General features: G+C 58.9%; 2 protein-coding genes across 7 annotated transcripts in view; one reads left to right on the top strand and one right to left on the bottom strand.

Moving 5' to 3' along the window:
• Nucleotides 1-22,626, bottom strand: part of LIMS2 (LIM zinc finger domain containing 2) — a 44,100-nt gene that overhangs the window by 2,334 nt on the left and 19,140 nt on the right. For 2 of the 6 annotated variants that reach the window (XM_005202198.4, NM_001130751.1), the window contains exons 2-7: nt 15,176-15,335; nt 13,063-13,129; nt 12,743-12,863; nt 1,762-1,911; nt 1,090-1,240; nt 69-161 (exon numbers count right to left, since the gene is read on the bottom strand). In XM_005202198.4, coding sequence (XP_005202255.1) covers nt 69-161; nt 1,090-1,240; nt 1,762-1,911; nt 12,743-12,863; nt 13,063-13,129; nt 15,176-15,331 — 738 coding nt within the window. In that variant the 5' untranslated portion in view covers nt 15,332-15,335. Of the gene's footprint in view, nt 1-68; nt 162-1,089; nt 1,241-1,761; nt 1,912-12,742; nt 12,864-13,062; nt 13,130-15,175; nt 15,336-20,415; nt 20,712-22,626 lie in introns of those variants that run through there. The other 4 variants (XM_005202197.4, XM_059874353.1, XM_059874345.1 and 1 more) reach the window with 4 other exon arrangements.
• GPR17 (G protein-coupled receptor 17) lies at nt 5,057-11,094 on the top strand. Its single transcript, NM_001082470.2, has 2 exons — nt 5,057-5,119; nt 8,811-11,094. Exon 2 carries the CDS (start codon nt 8,839-8,841, stop codon nt 9,856-9,858), a length of 1,020 nt encoding a protein of 339 aa, NP_001075939.1. The 5' UTR covers nt 5,057-5,119; nt 8,811-8,838; the 3' UTR covers nt 9,859-11,094.

Genomic DNA, 22,626 nt, shown 5'->3' with positions numbered 1-22,626 from the left:
TCTCCGGCCAGCCCGCCCTGACTGGCTCCCCGCAGCACCGCATCCCACTGCCCTGCCTCAAGCCGCACCTGGTTGTAGTGGGTCTCACAGTAGGCCAGGCCCTTCTTCTCATAATGCCGGTGCCCCAGGAACGGCTTCTCACACTTGGCGCAGACGAAGTGCTGGGGAGGGGGGCGAGGGGCAGGGATGGCAGAGTCGGAGCAGGAGCCACCTCCCCAGGAGACGGCAGTGACCCCAGGAGGCAGCCCAGAGGCTGATGGGGTGGACCCACAGGAGGGCCGTGGGGCCGACACCTCCGTGAGCTGACCCTGCTCAGCAGACCTCATTCCTCGCTGCTAGGCACCCGCAGCCCAAGGGGTCAGGTGCTGGTGAGGTGCCTGGAGCACAGAGGGCTGCACTCCCGCAGAGTGTCCCGCACTCCTCTGTCTCTACAAGCCCAGAGTCACCGGACACGTCTTCCTACTCAGGGAGGCTTTTGGGTGTGATGACTCACCTTCCCATGGGGGGCTGGGGGCCAGGGGCCACATCAGGACCCTCACAGAGGGGCCACCCAAGGCAGAGCCTGTGGGACACAGAGCTGGCCTAGCCACGGGCTTGCATGCCTCTCTTCCAGATAGTGACTGTGAGTGCCAGAGCCCCCAGTGGAGCCCCCAGTGTGACCCAGTGGGACACACCTGACCATCTTGCCCGCAGGTGGGCTGAGCTCCCATTTGCACAGTACACACAGCCACTTCCATCAACCACAATCCCACAGGGCGCCCTGGACCTGTGTCCCCAAGGCGTTCTCATGACTTTGGAATCTTCTAGAAGACCAGGAAAGGGAGGATGGGTGGGGGTGTCTCAGGACTTTGGAATCCTCTAGAAGGCCAGGAGGGAAAGGAAGATTGGGGGGTGGTGTGCCTGCTTGGCCATGCTTTGTGTGCCTAGGTCTCTGGGCCCCAGGGACTGACCTGTCCCCGTCCAGGGGCCAGGAAGGGCAGCACCCAAGAGGAAGGTCAGTTCTGGGAGCCGGCCGCACGGCCCAGGGCTGGGAGGGAGTGTGAGCGTGAGCCGGGGCCCCCACCTGCTGTCCACACCGGCCTCACTCACCTCCACATGCCACTGCTTGCCCAGTGCGTTGACCACCCGGCCCTCAATGGGCCGGCGGCAGGCCCCGCAGATGGGGACCCCCATCTTGTCATGGCAGGGCAGGCAGTAGAGCTCGCCCTTCAGCTCCCGGGCCTCTGCGGTCAGCTCCTTCCTGGAAGACAATGCAGAGCCCCCGGTAAGGGCGCTGCCCAGCTCCCGCTCCTGCAGACCCAAGGAAGCAGCTTCCAGACAGCCCCCACCTCCAGCTCTGTCCCTGCAGAGCCCCTCAGGCAGGGGGTGCTTTCATCTCTGCTCTCTTTGGAGACTTCCTGTGCCCCAGACACGCCCCGGGGCATGGGATTCCCGTTCAGCTTTCGCAGAAGGAGGCCTGTGTTTGGCACAGATCTGTTCTCGGCCCCTCCGCCCCTAGATCAGACTGGGCATCTGGGACAGACCCGAGGTGGGGCTCTGCAGCCTCTCCTTCCTCTCTCGTCCCTCGTGCAACTCTGAGTCTCCAGTCCTCCCTGAACGGAGCCCCAAAGAGAGGAGTCTCCTGCACGGTTGCCCCCGGGCCCCCATTCTACCTTCCCCTGCACCCCACTCTCCCGTCGCTCCTCTGCCCACCTGGTCCTCCTCTCCAGCCCCATAACTGCCCTGGGTGGCTGTCCCACCTCCACGCAGCTCTCCCCCTACCCGCAGTGGGTGCAGCTGAAGTGGTCAGGGTGGTAGGCGTCATTCTTGAACATGAGGGGCTGCTCGTCGATGACCAGGTGGCAGCGCTGACAGATGTACTTGCCCAGGCCCTTGGCCTTCTCGCGGTTGTGACAGGGTCGGCACAGGTGTCTGTGGGGAGTGAGGCAGGTGTGAAGAATACAGCCGCCCCTCCGCAGCACCCTCCCCCAGACAGCTGGGCCACCTCCCTGGAGAAGACATCCCTGAACACCCCAGACAAAGGTCTAGTCAAGGCTGTGGTTTTTCCAGTAGTTGTGTATGGACGTGAGAGTTGGACCATAAAGAAGGCTGAGCACTGTAGAATTGATGCTTTCAAACTGTGGTATTGGAGAAGACTCTTCAGAGTCCCTTGGACTGCAAGGATATCAAACCAGTCAACCCTAAAGAAAATCAATACATTGGAAGGGCTGATGCTGAAGCTGAAGCTCCAATACTTTGGCCACCTGATGCAAAGAGCTGACTCATTAGAAAAGACCCTGATGCTGGGAAAGATTGAAGGCAGGAGGAGAAGGGGACGACATAGGATGAGGTGGTTAGATGGCATCACCGACTCAATGGACATGAGTTTGAGCAGGCTCTGGGAGTTGGTGCAGGACAGGGAAGGCTGGCATGCTACAGTCCATGGGGTCACAAAGAGTCGGACACGACTGAGCGACTGAACAACAACACCCTCACCCCCACAGCCCGAACAAATGCCAGGAAGCCTTGAGGGTTCAGCCCAGTGGCCCAGAAAAGTCAGCCAACAATCCTGCTGCTGGGAAGGCCACAGGTGAGCCCTCTAACAGGAGCCTTGGCACAGGACAGAGCAGAAGGAGACACGGCAGCAAGCTGGAGCTGACGTCTTTGGACAGCAAGGCAAACGTGGTGTTTTTCTTCTTTATGCTTTTCCTGAACCTAGGACATCACGTGGACAAGAGCAGCTCAAAAATTCGCTTTATTTTTCAAATATCTTTGAACACATACGAGTAACTGTGCAGTGTGTTACCATCCCACTGTGCCCAGTCAAGGAGCCAAGGAGTGCCAGGCCCGTCGGGCACTCGGGGCCTGCTTCCTCAGGGGTCCTCCCAACAAAGAGGAACCCAGACGTCTACAGGCTCGCTCTGTCTCCAAAGACAAGCACGGTTGTGCCAGATGGAGGCCCCCAGACCTAGGAACTGTCATTACAGAGTCTTTTTTGTAAAGACCTCCGAGTAATTTCTGATGGTACTTTCTCCTCTGGGCGACAGCTGTGGTCTCTACTGAGAGAAATCAACATGGTTTCTGTCTCCTTGGGCCTCACAGGCAGCACGGATTTAGATTCAGGGTCCCTGGGCAAAGATGCATTCATACAAAGGCTGCAGTGACCTGCTCCCGTCCCCCACCTGCCACCTGATCTGCCGGTGCTCTCGGCATCTGGGCCTTCCTGCCTCCCTTTTCCAGGCCCCCAACCCTCCCACCAGCCTCCTGCCCACCTGATACCAGCGTTGGCCTCTTTCAGAGGCAGGTCAGGTAAAGAATCCACCTGCCAATGCAGGAGATGTAGAGGACTCGGGTTCGATCCCTGGGTTGGGGTGATCCCCTGGAGGAAGAAATGGCAACCCATTCCAGTATTCTTGCCTGGGAAACCCCATGGACACAGGAGCCTGGCAGGCTACAGAACATGGGATCGCCAAGAGTCTGATACAACTGAGCATCTGAGCACGCACAGGGAGTCTCCTTAAAAGATTAACTCTCAGATTCAGAGTCCTCTTAGCAGCAGGACAACATTCAACCCATATGGAAAGATTTTTGCCTCAAAGTTTACAGAAATGAGCGCAACTCCCCAAAATTTGGTTGCAACACCCTGTGCCCTTAAACACTGTCATCAATCATCCAACAACAGACATGTGCACTCAGGGAAGCCGGCCAGATTCCCGTGTTTCAAGCCACCATGAGCCAGTTCTCCTAGACAGCTACCTTGGGCCACAGTGGGGAGGGAGCCTCACACCCCACCAGCTCCGGAGCAAGACAGAACTGAGGAACCCCGCTCTCTCAGAGGAACCTCAGATGTGAAATATCTTTTCAACGGACCTGATCCCAGCACCAGATCTAAGGACAACCAGTAGAGTTTTTCCAAGGTAGAATGAAGATAGAACCTAGGAATTCTACCATTGAGGTGCAACAGAAGAAGAGAACAAAACAACACACACACACATGCAGCCTAAGTTTTAGAGCGACACATGCTTGAGTCCAAATCCTGGCTCACTGGTTTGTGGTTGGCCAGTCAGGTCACCTCTCTGAGCCTCAGTTTCCTCATCTGTAAAATGGGCAGTAATCCCAAATGCACAGGACTGCATGAAAGAAGACATTTCAGAGAGTACTTGTGGGAGGTTCCTCCCAGTGATAGCATGTACATCTTTAAACATCTTAACTAAAAAGTTGTAAAGTCTTTTGAAACAAGTAATAGTGGTCTGGTGACCTGTGCTACTGGGTGTATCATTTTGGGAAAGACAGAGAACCAACTTTGCTGGAGTAGCCATTGGTGACATGCAAACAGCCACCCCCCAGACTCCCAGGAGGAGCCTTGGGGGAGCAGCACGGGGCAGGCAGCAGTGGCTCTGTTCCCAGGCCTCCTGTCCAGAGGAGGAGCCTGCACAGACGAGGGCCAGGCCTCCGGGTCCCCACAGGCACAGACAGCGCCCCATTATGAGGCAGCCTGCAGCTGGGCCCTGCTGGAGATAAAGGCCATGATTTATTCCGCACACCCAAAGGGGGCCTCATTATACAGGGCAGGACACAAGGACCCTACAGCAAGTGTCCTGAAAGAATCCCCTCTCATTTGACCAAACAAGACTCCTCGGCCTCCCACCCTTCCCCATTCACAAGACCCCCCCGCCGCCGATGGCCAGTGCAGGCTTGGGTGCCCAGGCCCGTTGTCATGGCAACCAGCCCCTCCCAGGCCCCCTCCCCTTGATAGGAAATTACCCTGTTCTGAAACGTCCTGTTGTCTGTCGGTCCCAGCCAAGCCCCCCACCCAGCCGGCGCCCACTCCACGGCTTCGCAGACAGTCACACGCAGACAGTCACACACTCGGCCTCTGTGATGCTCGGCGGCCCAGCTGGGGTGCGGGGGGGTGCTGGGACACACTGGAATATTCACAGCCCAGCGGCAGCAGAGGCAGCCAGAGGAGTGGCCCACCACACAGGGGACCCCTCAGGAATGAAGCAGCCTTTCAGGGCCCGAGGGGGTGCAGCCTCCCCGCCTCTCCTTAAATAGCCAGCCGGCCTCTACCACGGCCGCACGGAGCCACCACCCACCCACAGGCCGCAGCCCACCTGCTGCCCCAGACCTGCTGTGAGAGGTAAGGGCAGGGCTGGGGAGCGGGACACGGGGGTGCGGGGCAAGCGCGGGCCCAGCAGAGCAGGGCCATCTCTGCCATCTCGCTTCAACCTATTTACCGAGGCCTCCCTGGTTTGAATTAGAGCAGCCCATGGGCGGTGCTCCTGTCTCACTGTGGGGGCTTTTAAAAGAAGAGTGGGTGCCCAGTCTGTGGCCCCATGGCTGCAGCGATGCCCCTACACTCTTCTCCTCTAGCCAGGACACCTGGAGGGGCCCAACGAGGAGGCAGGAGGGACAGGTGCCGGCAACACCAAGAGACCTCCTGCCACCTCAGCCTCCTCCCACTACACACCCGCCCATGTTCCCTCACAGAGGCGGAGCCCTGCACCTGCTCCGTGGTCGGGGGCCCCACGCCCCCCAGCCGCCCTGCCCCGAGCAGAGTGAGACGTCGAGAGACAGTGAGAGCAGGCATTTCTAGGGACACGTGGAGAGGAGCAGGAGCCCCCGCAGACCTACTCCAAAACCAGCACCAAAACTCGTAACACAGGGGCAGGGTGGAGAAAACGCAACAGACCTCACACAAGCCTGAAAGCATTCTGAAATCAAGTCTGCACCCAAAGAGAGCACGGGGCATGCGGCCTAGTGGTGGGACTCAGAAGGCCCTGGGCAAGAGCAGAAAGCCAGGTGCCAGGCAGCCCACGGGTGCCACCTGCGCACATGCAGGGCCCCACGCTCAGGCCACTGCTCTACTGTCACCATCTGGAAAGCCTTGCTTCTTGAACAAAGGGTGGTGCAGACTGTGTCGCTGTGCCTGGGGCCAGGCCCGCGGGGGAGGCACTGAGCCTGGGAGGCAGCTCCACACCAGCCCTGGCAGCAGGGACCCATCAGCCCCTGGAGGAAAAGCAGGCAGAGGTGTTGGCTGTCCCTGCTGGGTCTTCTGGATCTGGCTTCCTACCCCTGGGCTGTTGCCCTAGCCAAACGACCCTGGGCAAGTTAGCTGATGCTGAGCCTCTATTTGTAAAATGAGCCTCCTCATCTGTAAAATGAGGCAGTGGACATCTGCCCCTGAGGACTGGTGGGCAGTGCCCAGGCAGGCCTGCCTCGCGACAGGCAGAGAAGATGGTCAGTACCTGTGAGCAGACCTCACGGAGGGGCTGGGTGATGACTGTACCACCAGGGGGGTGGGCAGAGTCTGGGCCTCAGAGCAGCCCAGAGTGGAGGGTACCCAGCTCAGCCCCTCCCCATCCCCATCAAGACCCCTCCCTCACTTGGCCTCCAGGCCTCCCCCACTTCCCCCACTGCCTCAGGTCGCACACACTTGGGAGCAACAAGAAATAATCTCTGTATTAGAAATTTAGGGAACCTGAACCACTCTGGGTCCAGGAGAGATTTGGGCAAGGGGACATCCCTGGATCTCTCCAATAATCAAAACGTGATGTGATCAGGCGAGCGTCTCCGCTGGCTTGAGAATGACTGGCCAGATGCTCACCACCCCTGACTTCCTCCTGCTCAGCCACCTGTGGGGCAGCGGGGGTGCCAGGGGTGCCCAGGGACCCCAGTGGTGGTTGATGAGGCATGAAGCGGAGGGTCAAGCTGCTGCCTGGCCCGACAGCTCCTCACCACCCACACTGCCCTCCTGCCCTCCTAGCTGCCAGAGTCTGAACCACTGGCCCTGCTCCGTCTACTTCGGGAACCCACACCTGGGGATGGCGCCCAGCCTCATACTCAGGGACTGCCAGCGCTAACGTCCCCGTGCTCCCGGAGCACTTGCCAGCCCCCGCCAGGACTATTATCTTGGTCATTAAAAGGAGAGGACCCGAGGACAGGAGGAGTTTACAGAGAACTTGCTCCAGGTCCCCTGTGGCTCGTGTGTGCAACTGCTGCTCCCACTCCATCCCCGCTGCTCCTGTGAGCCCCTCTCCTGCCCTCTCTGTGGCCCACAGGCAGGGAGTGTGGCTGCTGAGAGGCAGGGTTCAGGGGAGCCCCTGAAGTTGCACTGTAGGCAGAGGTGCCCTGAGAAGAAACGGGCAGCTGCCCCCCCAAGCCAACGTGGGGCTGCGGGCTGCGTGCCGTCTGGCCTTCTCCTGCCCACACCTGTCCAAGGCCTGGGGGAGGCAGGGCGTTTGGACCTTTCCTCTCCTTTGTGAATCTCCTGAGTCGACCAAAATCAACATGGGAAATCTGTCACTCTGTCTGTTGGGGAGGGACCACCGGTGACCCACTCAGAACTGGGGTCACCAGACAGAAACGGTTTGTTTCCAAGGTCAGGAGGGCTCCGAGCCACGCCCCTTGGTTTATGCTGAGGGTAAACCAGGTGGGCAAGGCTGGGCAGAGACAGGCCGCCTCCCTGGGTCCTGGCCTCTCTGGGGCTGCAGATCTTGGCCAGAAAACCACGACCAGTCTCTCCACCTCTGGGACATATGGCTCTTCCTCTCCTGGAAAAGAATCTGCCTCCTGATAGTTAAAGCGACCCCATGGACTGTAGCTTATGAGCTTCCTCCATCCATGGAATTTTCCAGAAAAGAATACTGGAATGGGTTGCTATTTCCTTCTCCAGGGGATCTTCCCCACCCAGGGATCGAACCCGGGTCTCCCGCATTGCAAGCAGATACTTCTACTGTCTGAGCCACCAGGGAAGCTCTAGTTAAACTACTCCAGGTAGTAAAACACCCAATGCAGGCCTGGACCCACAGGCACAAGTCTAAGACACTTGTCTTTCTAAGACACAAGTCTCCGCCCACTAATATGCCCAAAGCAGGGCTGGTGGCTGAGTTCAAAAAGCTCACGACCTTGGCTGCTGGCCTGGACAGCCTTCGGGTGCTGTAGACGGAGCAGGACACTGCATTGCTCGTGAGGCCCTCCCGTGGCTGGTGCTGGGAGCATGGGGGACCTAGTGGACAGGCGGGTCAGGGAGGCTGAGCAGGGCTCACCTGATGCTGAGGAGGCGTTGGCCAAGCCCCCCGCACTGGGCTCTCAGGCCAAAGTGCCCCACCCACGAGAAGCAGGGCTCAGGGGACTCATGCACCCCACCGGTTAGACAGCACACAGGGGAGAGGGACAGAAGATGAGGGCCCCTCCCTCAGCCCTCACACCCCCCAGGGCCTCAGACAGACAGACAGGCCACCATGCTCTCTCTCCCTGCGGTGCTGACTCTATCCCCTAGGTCTGAGAGGTGGCTTTCAGGAACACCAGGGCTCTGCCCAGAGCTCTCCATGCTCTACAGGGACACGGCCGCACAGTGGGGAGCTGACCCCAGCATTAGTTTGGCACCCAGGCCCTGGTTTTGGTTTTGCTTTCTGCAGCCTTCCAAAGCAGGGGGTGCAGGTTCGATCCCTGGTCAGGGAGCTAAGACATGCCTTGAGGTTAAAAAAAAAAATCAAAACATAAAACAGAAAGGGTTTCATCCCTGGGTGGGGAAGAACTCTTGGAGAAGGGCATGGTAACCCACTCCAATATTGCCCGGAGAATTCCATGGACAGAGGCTACAGTCCATGGGATCGCAAAGAGTCCGACACAACTGTGACACTTGCCCACCCCCAGCTGGACACAGGAGGTGCTCTGTAGCCCCTGAGGCAATGCTGAGCATGGAACAGCCTATTAAGGGGTTAGGGGTCAGCAGGTACTAAAGGCTTCCAAGAGCTCATGTCTACAGAGGGTGATGCCTCGCTTGTCCCAGGCTCTCTGAAGCTGGGGTGTCTGCTTGTTCCCTCCAGGCTCAGTGCCTCTGCCTCTGGCTGAAGCATGAATGGCCTCGAGGTGGCCTCCCCAGGGCTACTGGCCAACTCCTCCCTGGCCCCTATGGAGCAATGCGGCCAAGAGACGCCCCTGGAGAACGTCCTCTTCGCCTCTTTCTACCTCTTGGATTTCATCCTCGCTTTTGTGGGCAACGCCCTGGCCCTGTGGCTCTTCATCCGGGATCACAAGTCCGGCACCCCGGCCAACGTGTTCCTGATGCACCTGGCCGTGGCCGACCTGTCCTGCGTGCTGGTCCTCCCCACCCGCCTGGTCTACCACTTCTCAGGGAGTCACTGGCCGTTCGGGGAGATCCCATGCCGGCTCACGGGTTTCCTCTTCTACCTCAACATGTATGCCAGCATTTACTTCCTCACCTGCATCAGCGCCGACCGCTTCCTGGCCATAGTGCACCCCGTCAAGTCCCTCAAGCTCCGCAGGCCGCTCCACGCCCACCTGGCCTGCGCCTTCCTCTGGGTGGTGGTGGCCGTGGCCATGGCCCCGCTGCTGGTGAGCCCGCAGACCGTGCGGACCAACAACACGGTGGTCTGCCTGCAGCTGTACAGGGAAAAGGCCTCCCAGCATGCCCTGGCGTCCCTGGCTGTGGCCTTCACCTTCCCGTTCGTCACCACCGTCACCTGCTACCTGCTGATCATCCGCAGCCTGCGGCAGGGCCCACGCGTGGAGCGGCGCCTCAAAAACAAGGCGGTGCGCATGATCGCGGCGGTGCTGGCCATCTTCCTGATCTGCTTCGTGCCGTATCACGTCCACCGCTCCGTCTACGTGCTGCGCTACCGCGGCCACCGCACCTCGTGCGCCGCCCAGCGCGCGCTGGCGCTCGGCAACCGCATCACCTCCTGCCTCACCAGCCTCAACGGCGCGCTCGACCCCGTCATGTACTTCTTCGTGGCCGAGAAGTTCCGAGATGCCCTGTGCAGCCTGTTGTGTGGCAAGCGGCTCCCAGGGCCGCCGCCCAGTGCCGACGGGAGGACCAACGAGAGCTCGCTGAGCGCCAGGTCGGAGCTGTGAGCCTGGGCCCCGCCCCCTCCCCAACCCCACAAGGACCACCCCGCAGACTCACCGAGGAGGAGCCCACCTCCTCTGAGAAAAGAAACCGAAACCTCGGCCGGTCACCATCACCTGCTCCAGGTCCGAACTCATCACCCAGTGCCGAGTTCTGTCTTGGCTGTCAGCAGATCCCTGGCGAGGCAGCACCAAAGCGCCCAGACGGCCGCTCCTCTGCGGGGACTGGGCTGACCCTGCTCATTCACAGCCACGAGACACTCAGTGACTTGGACCCCACCCCGCCTCCCCCAGTGAGGGGCAAGGAGGCCAGAGGAACATTTCTGAACAATGAGCGTCTTTCTTTCCCAAGTGCCCTCTGCGAGGCTCTGGGCCTCCTCACAGTAGAAACACATGGCTGCGAAGCTTGGCAGAGAGAACTCAGGAGACAGGGGAACGGCCTGCCAGAAGAGGGGGCACGGGTGGGGACGGCGCTCGGTGGAGGGTCAGGAGAAGGTGTCTAGAGATTTCCTCTCAAGTGCAAGGTGCTTTGAGTTCCCTTTGTGCCCCCTTTCCCAAAGGCCCCTGTGTTTAGGGGACACAGGCAGTACATGAGAGCCGAACACTCTAAGCACGTTTCAGGGTGATCTGCAGGTGACGTCCAGCAACACAGGGCCTGTGGGTCCCTCCTGCCACACACAGACCTGCATGTGCCGACAATCCCCAGTGCTTCTCAGCAGCTGCCCTGTCCCTCCTGAGTCCTGGGCGAGCACAGACTATGGGGCGCCATCACGGGAAGCCCAGCTTCATCACTGCCGGCTGTGGGGGGCACGCAGACTGGCCCACGAATCTATCTCCCCCTAACCCAGACCCAGCAGGGGCAGGGTCCCACTCCTCCCCAAGAGGTCTTCGCCTGGCTGGCCAAGCTGTGAGGTGTTTTGCTTAGAGGGTGGCCTGTATGCCCCTCACGGTTTCTTTTATGTACTTGGTTATATTGATCATAAGGGCTTCCCTGGTGGCTCAGTTGGTTAAGAATCTGCTTGCAATGCAGGAGACTGCCTGCAATGTAGGAGACCTGCATTTGATTCCTGGGTCAGGAAGATCCTCTGGAGAAGGAAATGGCAACCCGCTCCAGGATTCTTGCCTGAGAAGTCCCACGGACAGAGGATCCTGGCAGGCTACAGTCCAGGTCACAAAGAGTTGGATACGACTGAAGCAACTTAGCATGCATGCATACTGATCATAAACATAACTGTACTTTAATAACTGAAAGTTATTCTGTTTGGTTAATGCAACTCCCTCCCCAGAACTTCTCTCCCTTCCGACCCAAGAACGGCAAAGTGGCGGCGCAGGCAGCAGTGTGCACTGTGGTTCTGGTGGCGCCACAGCCGGCCCGCCCCGCACAGACGCTGACGTTCTGCCTTGTGGGCTTCAGGGTGCCCCACCTGCCTGTCACCACAGCAATACTTTACTTTCCTGAACAAGTCCAGCCTCTTCTGGATTTTTCCAGCAAACACTAGAGCAGGAGTCCCAGCGTGAGCTGCAGCTTAGGCCCACGCTCGGGGACCCTGCTGCACTGTCTGCCCCTCAAGGCCACTCATATCAGCACTCAACACTCAGGCTCCTAGTGAGCACCCTGCAGACACCAGGATGAACAACACATGTCTCTGGAGGAGCAGGCAGACGGACAAGGTCACTACAGCAGCGTTAGGAAGTGGGGCTCCAACAGGGCCGGAGATGGTGCCCAGCGCCCAGATAAGGGAGGAAGCGGGGGGCAGACAGACAACTGAGGTGTTGCTAGCAAGGCAGGTGTGTGCTTCTGTGAGGCCTGACTGCCAGCAGAGGAGAAACTCAAAGTTGGCTTGTTGGGTTCTATGGCATTTGGGATGCCTGCCAGACACTGTGGAGATGGCATGTGGGCAATGGGGTATTCCGAGGGAGAGGTCTAGGGTAGAGGCCTACATCTGGATTACCCAGCACAGATATGCCATTTGGGCCAAATGCAAAGCCCCAAAGGAGCCCGCCATAGAGAGACGGGTGGAAAAAGGGGAACCGGGACAGCACAGCCATGCGGTAGGAGACCCCATGGGTTCCTGGGCACCCGGAGAGAAGTGGGAAGGGCAGTGCAGGCTGCGGGAGCCCTGAGCAGCTTGGGTGGGGGGAGGAGGTGGAGGAACCGGCTGGGCACTGGGAAGGGCTGCAGGGAGTCGCTGTGCAGTGAAGGCTGACAGGGTGCCTTGAACCAGGGGCCACCTCGCCTGAGCCATTAGAAAGGGACCAGAGAGGTCCAGAGCTGTGAGCCCCGCTGGAGGAGCGGGAAGTGAGCAGGCCTTTGGGTGCAGGGACACGGCCTCCGCTGCGACAAGGGAGGGAAACACAGGTGCAGGGGAGGGCAGGGCAGGGCAGGGCAGGGGGAAGGGAGGTCCTGGCTGCGGGGGTGGGGTGCAGGGACAGTGAGGGGAGGGGAGGAAGAGGAGAAAGAGCAGGTCTTCGTGGAAGGTGACAGTTTAGCCTGCTAAGGGAACCCGGGCCTGAAGTTTGGAGCACCGCTGGGCCCCAGCTGAGTGCTTTTCTCCCAGCAGCCCCCGTGGGGTCTGAGGACGGGGGACGGCTGCAGCCTGGGTGGCCAGGCAGGCAGGAGCTTAACTCACAACTCCTCATTCTCACACTGCACCAACAGCTCCGGCTTCGGCTGCCTGCCTGCTGGCTGTCTACTGTCAGCCTGCTCCAGGAAGCAGCCCTGAGCCTGGGGCAGCCCCGATTCCTGACCCCTCACTCTCCAGCCTCCGTCGTCACCCGTAAACCAGAGAGAGTTCTCCTGCCCGCCTCACAGGGACGGCGGGGGTGGCAGCCCCACTGGCAGCCCGAGGCGCCTGGACCAGGCCTGGGCCTATGGTGAGGCCCGTCTCACCTGCCTGCGTTCTTCACAAAGCCCAGGTCAGCCAGCTCCACGTCGCACAGCTCACAGCGGAAGCATCCAGGGTGCCAGTTGTTGTTCATGGCCTTGATGACACGGCCAATGATGAATTCGCCTGGAGGAAAGATGTCCCTGCTGGCCTTGTGCCCTCCCCCTCCAGAGTTCCTGCACTGGAGCCCGCCTGGCTCTGCCTGGCCCCAGGGCGCCGCTCCCAGAGCTTGGGAAGGTGATGAGCACAGGGGCCCGAAGGCCAGTGCTCAGACAGGGCCCCCTACTCTCGAATCCCCACTTCCCAGGCATCGTGGAAGCCTTACCGCAGGACCCGCAGCACGGAGCAAACAGCATCTGGAAGTCGTGCTCGCAGTACTTCCGACCTTCAAACTGCAAATGGGGCCAGCAGAGAAAGGACAAGGAAGGCACTGTCATTTTCTGAGCTGCACCGGTCGGTGGGGTGAGGACCTGCCCTCGGGGAGGCTGGATGAGCACCCCACTTTGTATACCTGCTACCACCACAGGAAGCAAGGGTGGGGACTTCCTGAAGGAGGTGATAAGGAGTGGAAAGACAGAAGGGGAGGAGGGTACTAAGAAGAGGGATTTCCACACAGGGAGCAGTCAGTGCAAGGCCTGAGGGCGGGACGGGATTGGCCTGTTTGACTTGGGGAGAGTGCAAAGTGAGGGACCTCGAGGAAGCTGGCAACTCGGCAAGGCTGGCCCCTCAGAGGGCCTCCGCTGTTTGCTGAAGATCTTGGCCTTGCTGGTTCCAGGGGCAGGCTGCGGGCTGGGGGTGGATGTTTATGCTGGGAAGCCCAGGGATCAAGGCTGAATTCTGTGTGTCCCTTGGCCCTGTTTCGTGTGTGAGAGGTACACTCCCCCAGGGCCCACAAAAGATGTAGGGAAGGGACCCAGAAGAAGAGGCACAGGAATGGGGTGCACCAGAGCACCCCGAGCCCTGCACGCTGTCCCCATCTGTCTGGGCAAGGCAACACCTGCCTCTGCCTTTCCGCCCTTGACAATTTTATTTGGGTGTCCCCTGTTCCCTGAGAGTGTCTTGTTAAGCTGCACCTGGCTAGAGCCCTACCCAGCAGGGGCAGCGGGAATCTAAATCATCATAGGCACATCCACAGAGCCCGGTACCACTCCACCCCTTTACCCCACCTCCACCACTGGCCAGCAATTCTCAGGAGGCACCATGGGGAACGGCAGCTCCTGTTCAGTCAGGCAGATCACACACTGTCTGTCGGCCAGTCCCCTCAGCTTCAAAATCTAGCCAGCCTCTGAGCATTGCCGTGGTGTGCCTATAAACGCTTAACAGGCAGCCCTGAGGCAGCCTGGCAGCATTTGCCAATTTCTGTGGTGTAAATAGTCCCACCGTGGTCAGTTTGAAGCTACCAAAATGACGCTGACATGGAATTGAGAAGAGATGTCAGTAGCCACCACGGTACTGCGTTTCCAGCACCTAAACACAATAACAGGTAGTGAAATGTAATAAAACAGTTAGGAAGTGATGAGTTTTGAGTATCTGCTATTTTTGTCTTTAATAAAATTTTATCTCATTGTATGTATACATCATTTAACTTTTAATAATGACTGTATTTAGCAACCAGCCTGCAGGATTGCTGAAAATTTAACCATCTGCTCTTGGGACCGAGGGCAGCTCAGCCTAGGTCCCTTGCCTTCCATCTGGATTACCAAAGAAATAACTGGCTTCTGGCCTCACCTGCTCTCCCAGCTTCTGTCCCCACTCCTGCACAGTGTCTCCTCTGCATAGCAACCAGGGAGGCCCTTTTCTACTGACAGAGACAGGATGGGTCCTGCCCTTCCCAGGATGAAGCCTAAGGCCCCATGAAGGCCCACAGGGTTAAACGATTCTGCCTGCCCTCCCTCATCTTCTACCGTGCCCTCTCATTTCCTCTGCTTCCATCACGTCAGCCTCCTACTGCTCCAAAACCCACACGCCCCAACCTCAGGGCCTTTGCACTTGCTGTGCCCTCTGCTGAGAGCTCTTCCTGTAGGTGCACACACGCTCCCTCACCTCCTTCAGGCCTGCTCAAACATTACCTCCCTGCTCAGGCCCCCACCCCCAGGATTCCTCATAACCTGAGCACTTAGCAGCATCAGGTGTATGTTGGTTGTGTTTACTGTCGGACCCCAGGGCCTCCCAGATGACAGGATGAACGGTGACTCCTTCAGCACCACGCACACCAGGAGAGCACCATTCACAGAGGTGAGGGCTGGGCCCCCGCGGGGTGGCCAGCAAGGTTCTGGGCTGGCAGGAGCACCACCAGCTCACGGCCCGGCACGTCTGCCAGTCTGTCACTGGAGGGCCGTGGCCAGGCGAGGCCCGCAGGCTGCCAGAGGGCAGACCCTGAGCTGGGTCAGGGGCTTGGGCTCCGGGAAGCAGAGGCAAGGGTTAGGGAGCACGCTCACCTCGTAAAAGAGCCCCTCGGGGAAGGGCCGGAAGCACTGTGCGCACACGAAGCAGTGCTCGTGGTACAGTTCCCCGTTGCTGTTGACGATCCGCTCGGCAGGGGCGAAGCGTGCCTGGCAGCGCTGGCACACGGCGTTGGCCAAGGCGTTGGACATGTTGCTGGGCAGGAAAAAGGAAGAGGTCAGGACCTGCGGGCCACATTCAAGGGACACGCTTTCCAGGGCAGAGGACAGCACCATCCCCACCCCAGGCTGGCCTTGGCGCCCTGGAGACTCAGTCACGCAGTCGGTCCACGCTGCCCTGCACCGGCTGGGGTCACCCCGGGTGGCTGTCTACACCCCATCCCTGTAGCCACCGTGTGCCAAGGATACACCAGGTGCCAGTGTGTACCAGGATGCAGTGGCCTTCCCCGATGACAACCCTGCGAGCCCTGCATAGCGTGTCCAGCTCACAGACGGACGAGCGGACACCTGGAGAGAGTGACCCCCCGGGCCACAGTGGGCAGAGGCAAAGCCCCTCACCCTGGAGCCCCGTCTCTCCCTATACCCTGCAGCCCCCAGTGCCCTTCATGGAGGGTCAGGTGCAGGTCAGGCCACCGCTGGGCTCATGCCAGCCAGAGCAGTCAGGGCTCCAGTCCGGGCCCTCACTCGTGGTGCAGCCAGGGCTGGCCCTCGTGCTCCAAGCCCAGGCTCCCAGCCAGAGAAGGACCCTAATCATGGCCATGAGCGTGTGTTCTGGCCTTTTGATGGCGGACATACAAGCTCTCTATGGGGTGCGTGGCCCACTGTAAGCTTGCAGAGGACAGGGTTGTGGTTGTCATTGTCACTGACCTGGCCCCCAAGCTACTCAGTCGTGGAGCTGGGCCATCTCTCAGGGCATCAGGGACACCCGGGCACCCTCCTGCGCCTCCTGTCTCCTACTCAGGGAACCAGAGTGTCTCGGGTACAAAGCATCATCCAGGCACAGGGGAGCAGCCTGGGATTCACATACTTATTTCATCCCTGAGGTCACCCTGCTTTTCTAAGGCTCAGAGAGATTGAGTAACTTGAGCAAACTCACAGAGCAGATGACAAAGTCCAAATGTGAACTCAGGTTGGACCGAGTTCAACGACTCTTTCCCCTGCACCACGAGTTAGATTCATCCCTGCCCCACCCGCCTCCAAACACAAAACCACCCTACCACGGAGAAGGTGAGACTATGAATATTTGGGAATGGGAGCAGGATGGGAAGCGGGCAACTGCTGTCCCCAGGGCAAGTGATGGCTGTCCTTATGTGAGGTGTGAAAGCCAAACTGAACTCCAGGGGAAATCGCTACAGAGACACACGCTGGCTCCAGCCTAGGGCCCCATCTCAGAGAGGAGGACAAACCTTGCGGTCAGCCACAAGAGCCTCTACAAATTCCCAGCACCCTAATGCCCGCGACCTTGACTACAAGGCGGCAAACAGACTTTGTCTCTTGTCAGCTCCAGTGGATTGTGGTGGCTGCCTGGAAGGGTGGGCGCAGAAGGGAGGTCAGGCTCAGCGATGAGAGACGCAACCAATCGGCGTGTCATGTAGACTCGTGCAGTGGCGCTCGGCCCATCTTTGGAGGTCGTCTTTCCAGCCTGTTCTGCCTCCCGCCATGCTGAACCCCAGCCTTCTCTCAGGGCTACAGCGCCATGAGAAGTCTCAAGTGACACTGCTCGTGCTGGAGTCCCCTGGCAGGATGAGCCCGGGAGGCAGGCTAGGGCTCTGCCTCTCAGGTGGGGGCTGTGGACAGTGGATCTAGCAGAAGGTGCTGCCACAGACACAGAAGGGGAGCTGGGCTGGGGCACCCAGGTAGGACTTCCTCTCTGCTCTGCCAGAGGAGCCCTCATGGCAGGCAAAGGGCCAGAATGCTCTTCAGCAAGCCCTGTCAGGCAAGCAGACCTCCGCCTGCCCTCAGGCATCCCTGGGGGACCAAAGCCACCTCCCATGTCCACATTAAGGCCAAAGGGGTGAGGAAGCAGGACAGACGCAGGAGGGGTTGGGCAGAGCCCAAGTCGACAGGGAGGCTCTGCACGCAGCGGCCACCACCTTCCTTTCCGGCTCACTGCTGGTCACCATGTAGAGGAACAGACAGGACAGGGACTGATCACCCAGGCCCTCAGGAGCTGGGCTGGACTCTCAACACAGGCACAGTTTCCTGTCCCAAGGTCACCGTGAACCTGGAGGCCTTGTCCTCCCAAAACACACACCCAAGGTAGCTGGGAGGAAGTTCCAATGCCTGGCCATGAACAAGACCTTGGCGGGTCTTGGAGAAATCAGAAATCAACAGGAAATCCTGTGACTCTGGGCCTGGAATTCCCCACCCAAAGAACCCAGAAAATGCAGCCAAAACACGTATTCAAGTCCAGCCCCAGGCTTTCAGATTGTTCCAGACGTCTGGACCCTGACCGAGTGAGCGTGCAGCAGGCCCATTGTCAGTTTGCCCCTACAGAGCCCCAGCCTTACCCCAGGGCAGACATTCGGAGACAGCATCTCCACGTGATGGCCACAGCAGCTGGCCCCTAAGAGAGCGGCTGGCTCTGCACTCTGCCTGGGTCCAGCTCCCTGGCTGGGGCCCTAGGAGGCTCAGATCAACAATTTTGCCATCTGTCCCCTACACGCCTCTCAGGTAGGTGGGGCATGGGGGAGACCACCTACCTCCCGCCCCGCTGGTGGCCCCAACCCAAGTCTTGGTCAGTAGCACCCCCAATGGCACTTCCATGTCTGCATCCCCAGGGTCCTTGCTTGGGAACACAGTACTCCAACCCACTGACCAAAGACGGGGGATGGACAGACAAGCCCATGTGCCCGATAACTGGATCACAGCCCCATAAGAGACGATGCCAGCTGCAGGAGGCAGCCGCTCCAGGCTCAACTTCTTGTGTTTAAGGCCTGACAGCTCTAGCCACCAGTTGTGCCCCTGGAGAAAGGTACCAGCTCCCTGGGGCCTCGTTTCCTCATCCGCAAGGAGGTGGCCAGAGGAGCAGGAACTGCCACTCAGAACTGAAGTAAAGAACTTGCTGCCTACAGCAGACAGCACGCGGAGCACAGGGCCAGACAGGCCAAGCGCTGGATAAAAGAGCTGTTGTTTCCAGCAGCCCAGGGACCTCCCGCCCAGCCCAGCAGTGCTCCCTGCAAGACGGCAAAGAGGGGAGGCAGGGATTCCATGTCCTCCTTCACATTCTGCCCGAGAACAGGGAGCGCAGTCTGCCCAGTTAACATCAAGGAGACACCACCGCCCCACCAGCACCTAGAAGCCAAACCCCATTGCTGGGGGTGGGGGGCGGGGGGCGGGCGTGGAGACTCACCCACAGATGTGCACACTGCCTGAGACGAGCTGGGGCAGCCAGTGGGGCCAGAGGTAGGTGGTCACCCCACCCTGTCCCCCTCTCCAACCCTCCCCAGCATCCCCAAATACTCTGTCTTGATACCCAACATAAAAGAATTTGATGCAAGACATCTGGAGCTCTAGCCTGGGGTGTGGTGGGTGGGGTCCTTTCTGAGCCAGGTCCTCATGAGGGGAGGTTGCTGGTTTCAGATAGGGAAACTGACCTACCAAGAGGGTCAGAAACCTGCTGAGGTCACACGGGATTGGATCTGTGCTCTCTTGTCCCCTCAGCTCCTGGTGGCATCACGCAGGCACGACCATGCAAAACTGTTTTTCCTACAACCTCAGACCAACCTCCATTGCAGCCTCCCACCCACCCAACCCTGGAAAGCCAGCAAAAGGGCCTGGGCACAGGCAGGGCCAGCCATAGGGGACTTTCCACACTCAAGGGTGAGTCAGTGTTGGTGAGGCCAGGTCACAAGCCAGAAGCTCAAGGCAATAGGAAGTTGAGTTTAGCCTATGAACATGCATGCGTGCGTGCGTGTGGGGGACATTCCTGATGCCTGATCCTCACTATCAGCCCTGTCCTCCTTGCATCTAGACCAAGTTCTTGTGCTGCATTCATACCGTGAAACCAGCCTCCACACGGGCCTCTGGCCCATCAGTGCCCTGTCACCCACTCCTTGCCCCATGGCTCCCTCCACTCACATCTAGGGTCATCCGGAGACCAACCGGTGAGGGTTCCTGTTCACTCAGGGAAGTCACTTGGCCTCCCAAGCCCCGAGTCCCCCACCGGAGCAGTGGGCTTATCCAGTTCCTGCCCTGGTGTGGCCCCTGCTGAGGAACCTGCAACACTGGTGCGGATACAAGTCCAGCTGCAACAGGTATCCCACGGGTGCCTCTCTGCAGCCTCTGCTCTCCACTCCCCACATGACAGCCTCTTGCTTGCTGCGTTCATACTCCCAGACATCTTTGCGGGCTCACTCCCCTCCCAGGCACCCACCACGGTGCTCTGTGGTCACCGCTGAGCATCAGCCTCTAAACCTCCTCTTCTCCCCAGGTCCTCCAGGCACCTCACCTCTATGACTGCTGCTCTGTCTCATCCCTGAATCCCTACCCCTTCCTCCCAACCTTCATGTCCTCCCCCACACTCTGCCCCCACACCCCCAGGGTTCCCACCTGCTACTTTGATGCAAAAGACAACAAACCCACAGCTCCCACTGCTCTCTTGCCCCAATTTCTAGCAGATCTTTCCATCCAGATGGCCCCTGAGATGCTGCAAATGCAAGGAGTCCAGGATCCCCTCCCCCAGCCCCCACTCGGAGGGCTCCACTATCTATGTGCCCTTCAGACTCTCTCCACGCCAGATTAACTCATCCTCAGAGACACCTTGAGGTCCATTCTGAGCCCCAGAGGCTCCTCCTCCCAGTCCCAAAGGAAGCATTCATCATTGGTCTACCCCAGCAGTTCTCCCCAGGATAGAGCAGTTCAGGCTTTTGAGTCAGTCCAGCCTGGCTTCAATTCACCGCTTAGCCCCCTTTATAGATGAGTGATGTCCGGCAGGTTCCTTGACCGCTCAGTTCCATCCGCTAGAAAGCGGCCAAAAAGTTCCGAGGAGCCTGAAAGCGGTAGTGGCGGTTACTTCGACAACTTATCTGAGCGCCCCATGCTCAGCGCCCTGCCCAAGAGTGCTGATCCCAGATCAGTAACCCCGGCTGGATGAAGCCGCGCCTTGCCTCCACTCTGGCCGCCAAGCCAGGCGCTGCCCCCACGCCCCGGGCTGCGGGCAGCCGGGCGGCCGCCGCCGTCGGAAGGGCCAGGCAGGGTGTCCGAGGAAAGGCCCGCGGCCGCTGCTTTCCGGCCATTGTCCCCCGCGCCCCTGCCCTGCCCCCCGGGCCACCTACCCTGGCGCCGCGGGCGGCGGGCTCTGCCGGTGCTGGCGCCGCCGGTACAGCCCCGACGCGGCGAGCGCGCCCAGCCGGGTGGCCATGGCACGGGCCTCCCTCCCTCCTGCCGCCCGCTCCGCCGGGTCGAGGGACCCCAGGCTCGGAGGGCCGGTGCTGCCACGGGCAGCCACCAACGACCGGACACCGGGGCCCGGACGCCCGGCTTGCAGGAGGGGGCTCCCTCGGCACCCACCCGTCTGCACCGGAGCTCACGTTACGCACTGCGATCTCCAAAGGGCAGCGGAGTCAACTCCAAATAGAAAGGATATTGTTCCCGCCGCGGGGGCAGCGCAGTGAAAGCTGAGGCTAGCAGGATTGGGTCCCGGCTGGGGAGGAGACGCGCTGGGAAGATCCCAACGAGCACAGAGGTGAGTCCACAGTGGCAGGGCAGGCTGCCTAGAGATCCCGGGCTGCCAGGAGCCTCCGAGGAAATCCTAAGCCCCCTGAACACCCTGAGGATGGTATGTCCTCCTTTGAGGAGGGCAGTATGGACCTGAGCCAGCTTACGAATCCTGCAGTCAAGAAGCTGATGAGGGATTCACACACGTGCCCACTTTCTGCCTTGGTCTCTTCCCTGAGAAAGTGCAGCCACCTAGGAGACCCAGGGAGACCCAGGAGACCCAGCTTCCCTGGTAGCTCAGCTGGCAAAGAATCTGCCTGCAACGCAGGAGACCCCAGTTCAATTCCTGGATCAGAAAGATGCCCTGGAGAAGGGATGGGCTACTTACTCCAGTGTTCTTGGGCTTCCCTGGTGGATCAGACAGTAAAGAATCTGCCTGCCATGCGGCAGACCTGGATTGGATCCCTGGGTTGGGAAGATCCCCTGGAGGAGGGCATGGCAACCCACTCCAGTATTCTTGCCTGGGAAATCCCTGGGACAGAGGAGCCTGGTGGGCTACAATCCATGGTCGCAGAGTTGGTCATGACTGAGCTACTAAGTACAGCACAGGAGACCCAGACCAGGGCAGCCCAGTCCCTGGACCTGGCCAACAAATAACCATCCACTCCAAAAGAAGTTCACACGGTCAAAACCTGGAGGGCATGCAGTCCCCCAGCTCTTCATGGAGAGCAGAAGCAGCAGGTTCTGATGGAAGACCCCCATGGTTTCCATGCATTTTTATCTAAAGGTATTTATTGGTGGGGCTACTGTGATCTATGTGCAAACACCCATGACCAGCATCTGAACTGTGGCCACTGATGGCCAAGGAAGAACCACGATCAGCATTTAATAAGGATCCACAGCACTCACAGAAATCTATCACATTGATTCCATTTCCCTGAAAAACCTCTCTAGTGAGGTCAGAAAGCATGAGCAGTATCTTCCCCTGCCTTCCATCATTCCAGACAGCAAGGTCTTCTGACACTGGGAAAGGAGGAAACTTTAGAGGGGATCAATCAGCACTCAGATGCTGGGCCTACACATCAAAGAACGAACATCGCCCAATAAATTCAAACTCGAGGAAGTAAGTGCTCCTTAACCGCTCTGGGAGTCAACCCCCAAACATAGCCAGGTGACTACAAGCACCGTGTGCAGTACAGTTTGTCAATACACCTTGATTCCAAAGGTATCAAGTACTGATCAATTCAATAAATATTTTCTTAAAGGTGGCACCAGGGGCTAAAAGGGCATAGAGAAGCTGAGCCTGGAGCCGACAACTAGAAGGATCACCTCCTGCCTTCTGATTTAGAGCTGAATGCTTAAGAAAGCTAGGGTATAGAGTTTTCCTAGGGCAGCTTCAAGTTGATGGCCCAGGGCCTAGGCCCCTCTTACCAGCCTCCATTCAACCTGACCCATATGGAAATTCTGATCTCTAGAACCCAGAGCTCTCAGCCAGAGTCAGAGTCACGTTTAATGAGGGAACACGTCCACAATGGTGGATAGACCTGGGAGGGAGGCTATAGCCACAACTGTTTTGCACATCACCATTTTAAATGAAGTTCAAGTCCAAGATTACCAAACACTGATTGATTCAACAAATATTTACTGTAAAAGGGGCACCACAGGCTAGAAATTGAGAGAAAGTTAGTGACTGATTGAGTCCAAATCCCAAATCTCTGCATAGCCTTGTTTTCCCATTCTGCAGCCTCTCTTGCAGGGTGAGGCTGCCAGTCATGCAGGCCTCCCTGTCTAGCATTCTGGCTCCAGAGAACACAGTTGCAAAAACACAG

This window comes from Bos taurus, chromosome 2 (genome assembly GCF_002263795.3).
Source record: "Bos taurus isolate L1 Dominette 01449 registration number 42190680 breed Hereford chromosome 2, ARS-UCD2.0, whole genome shotgun sequence".
Lineage (NCBI taxonomy): Eukaryota > Metazoa > Chordata > Mammalia > Artiodactyla > Bovidae > Bos > Bos taurus.
This window is presented reverse-complemented; position numbering and strand designations above follow the sequence as displayed.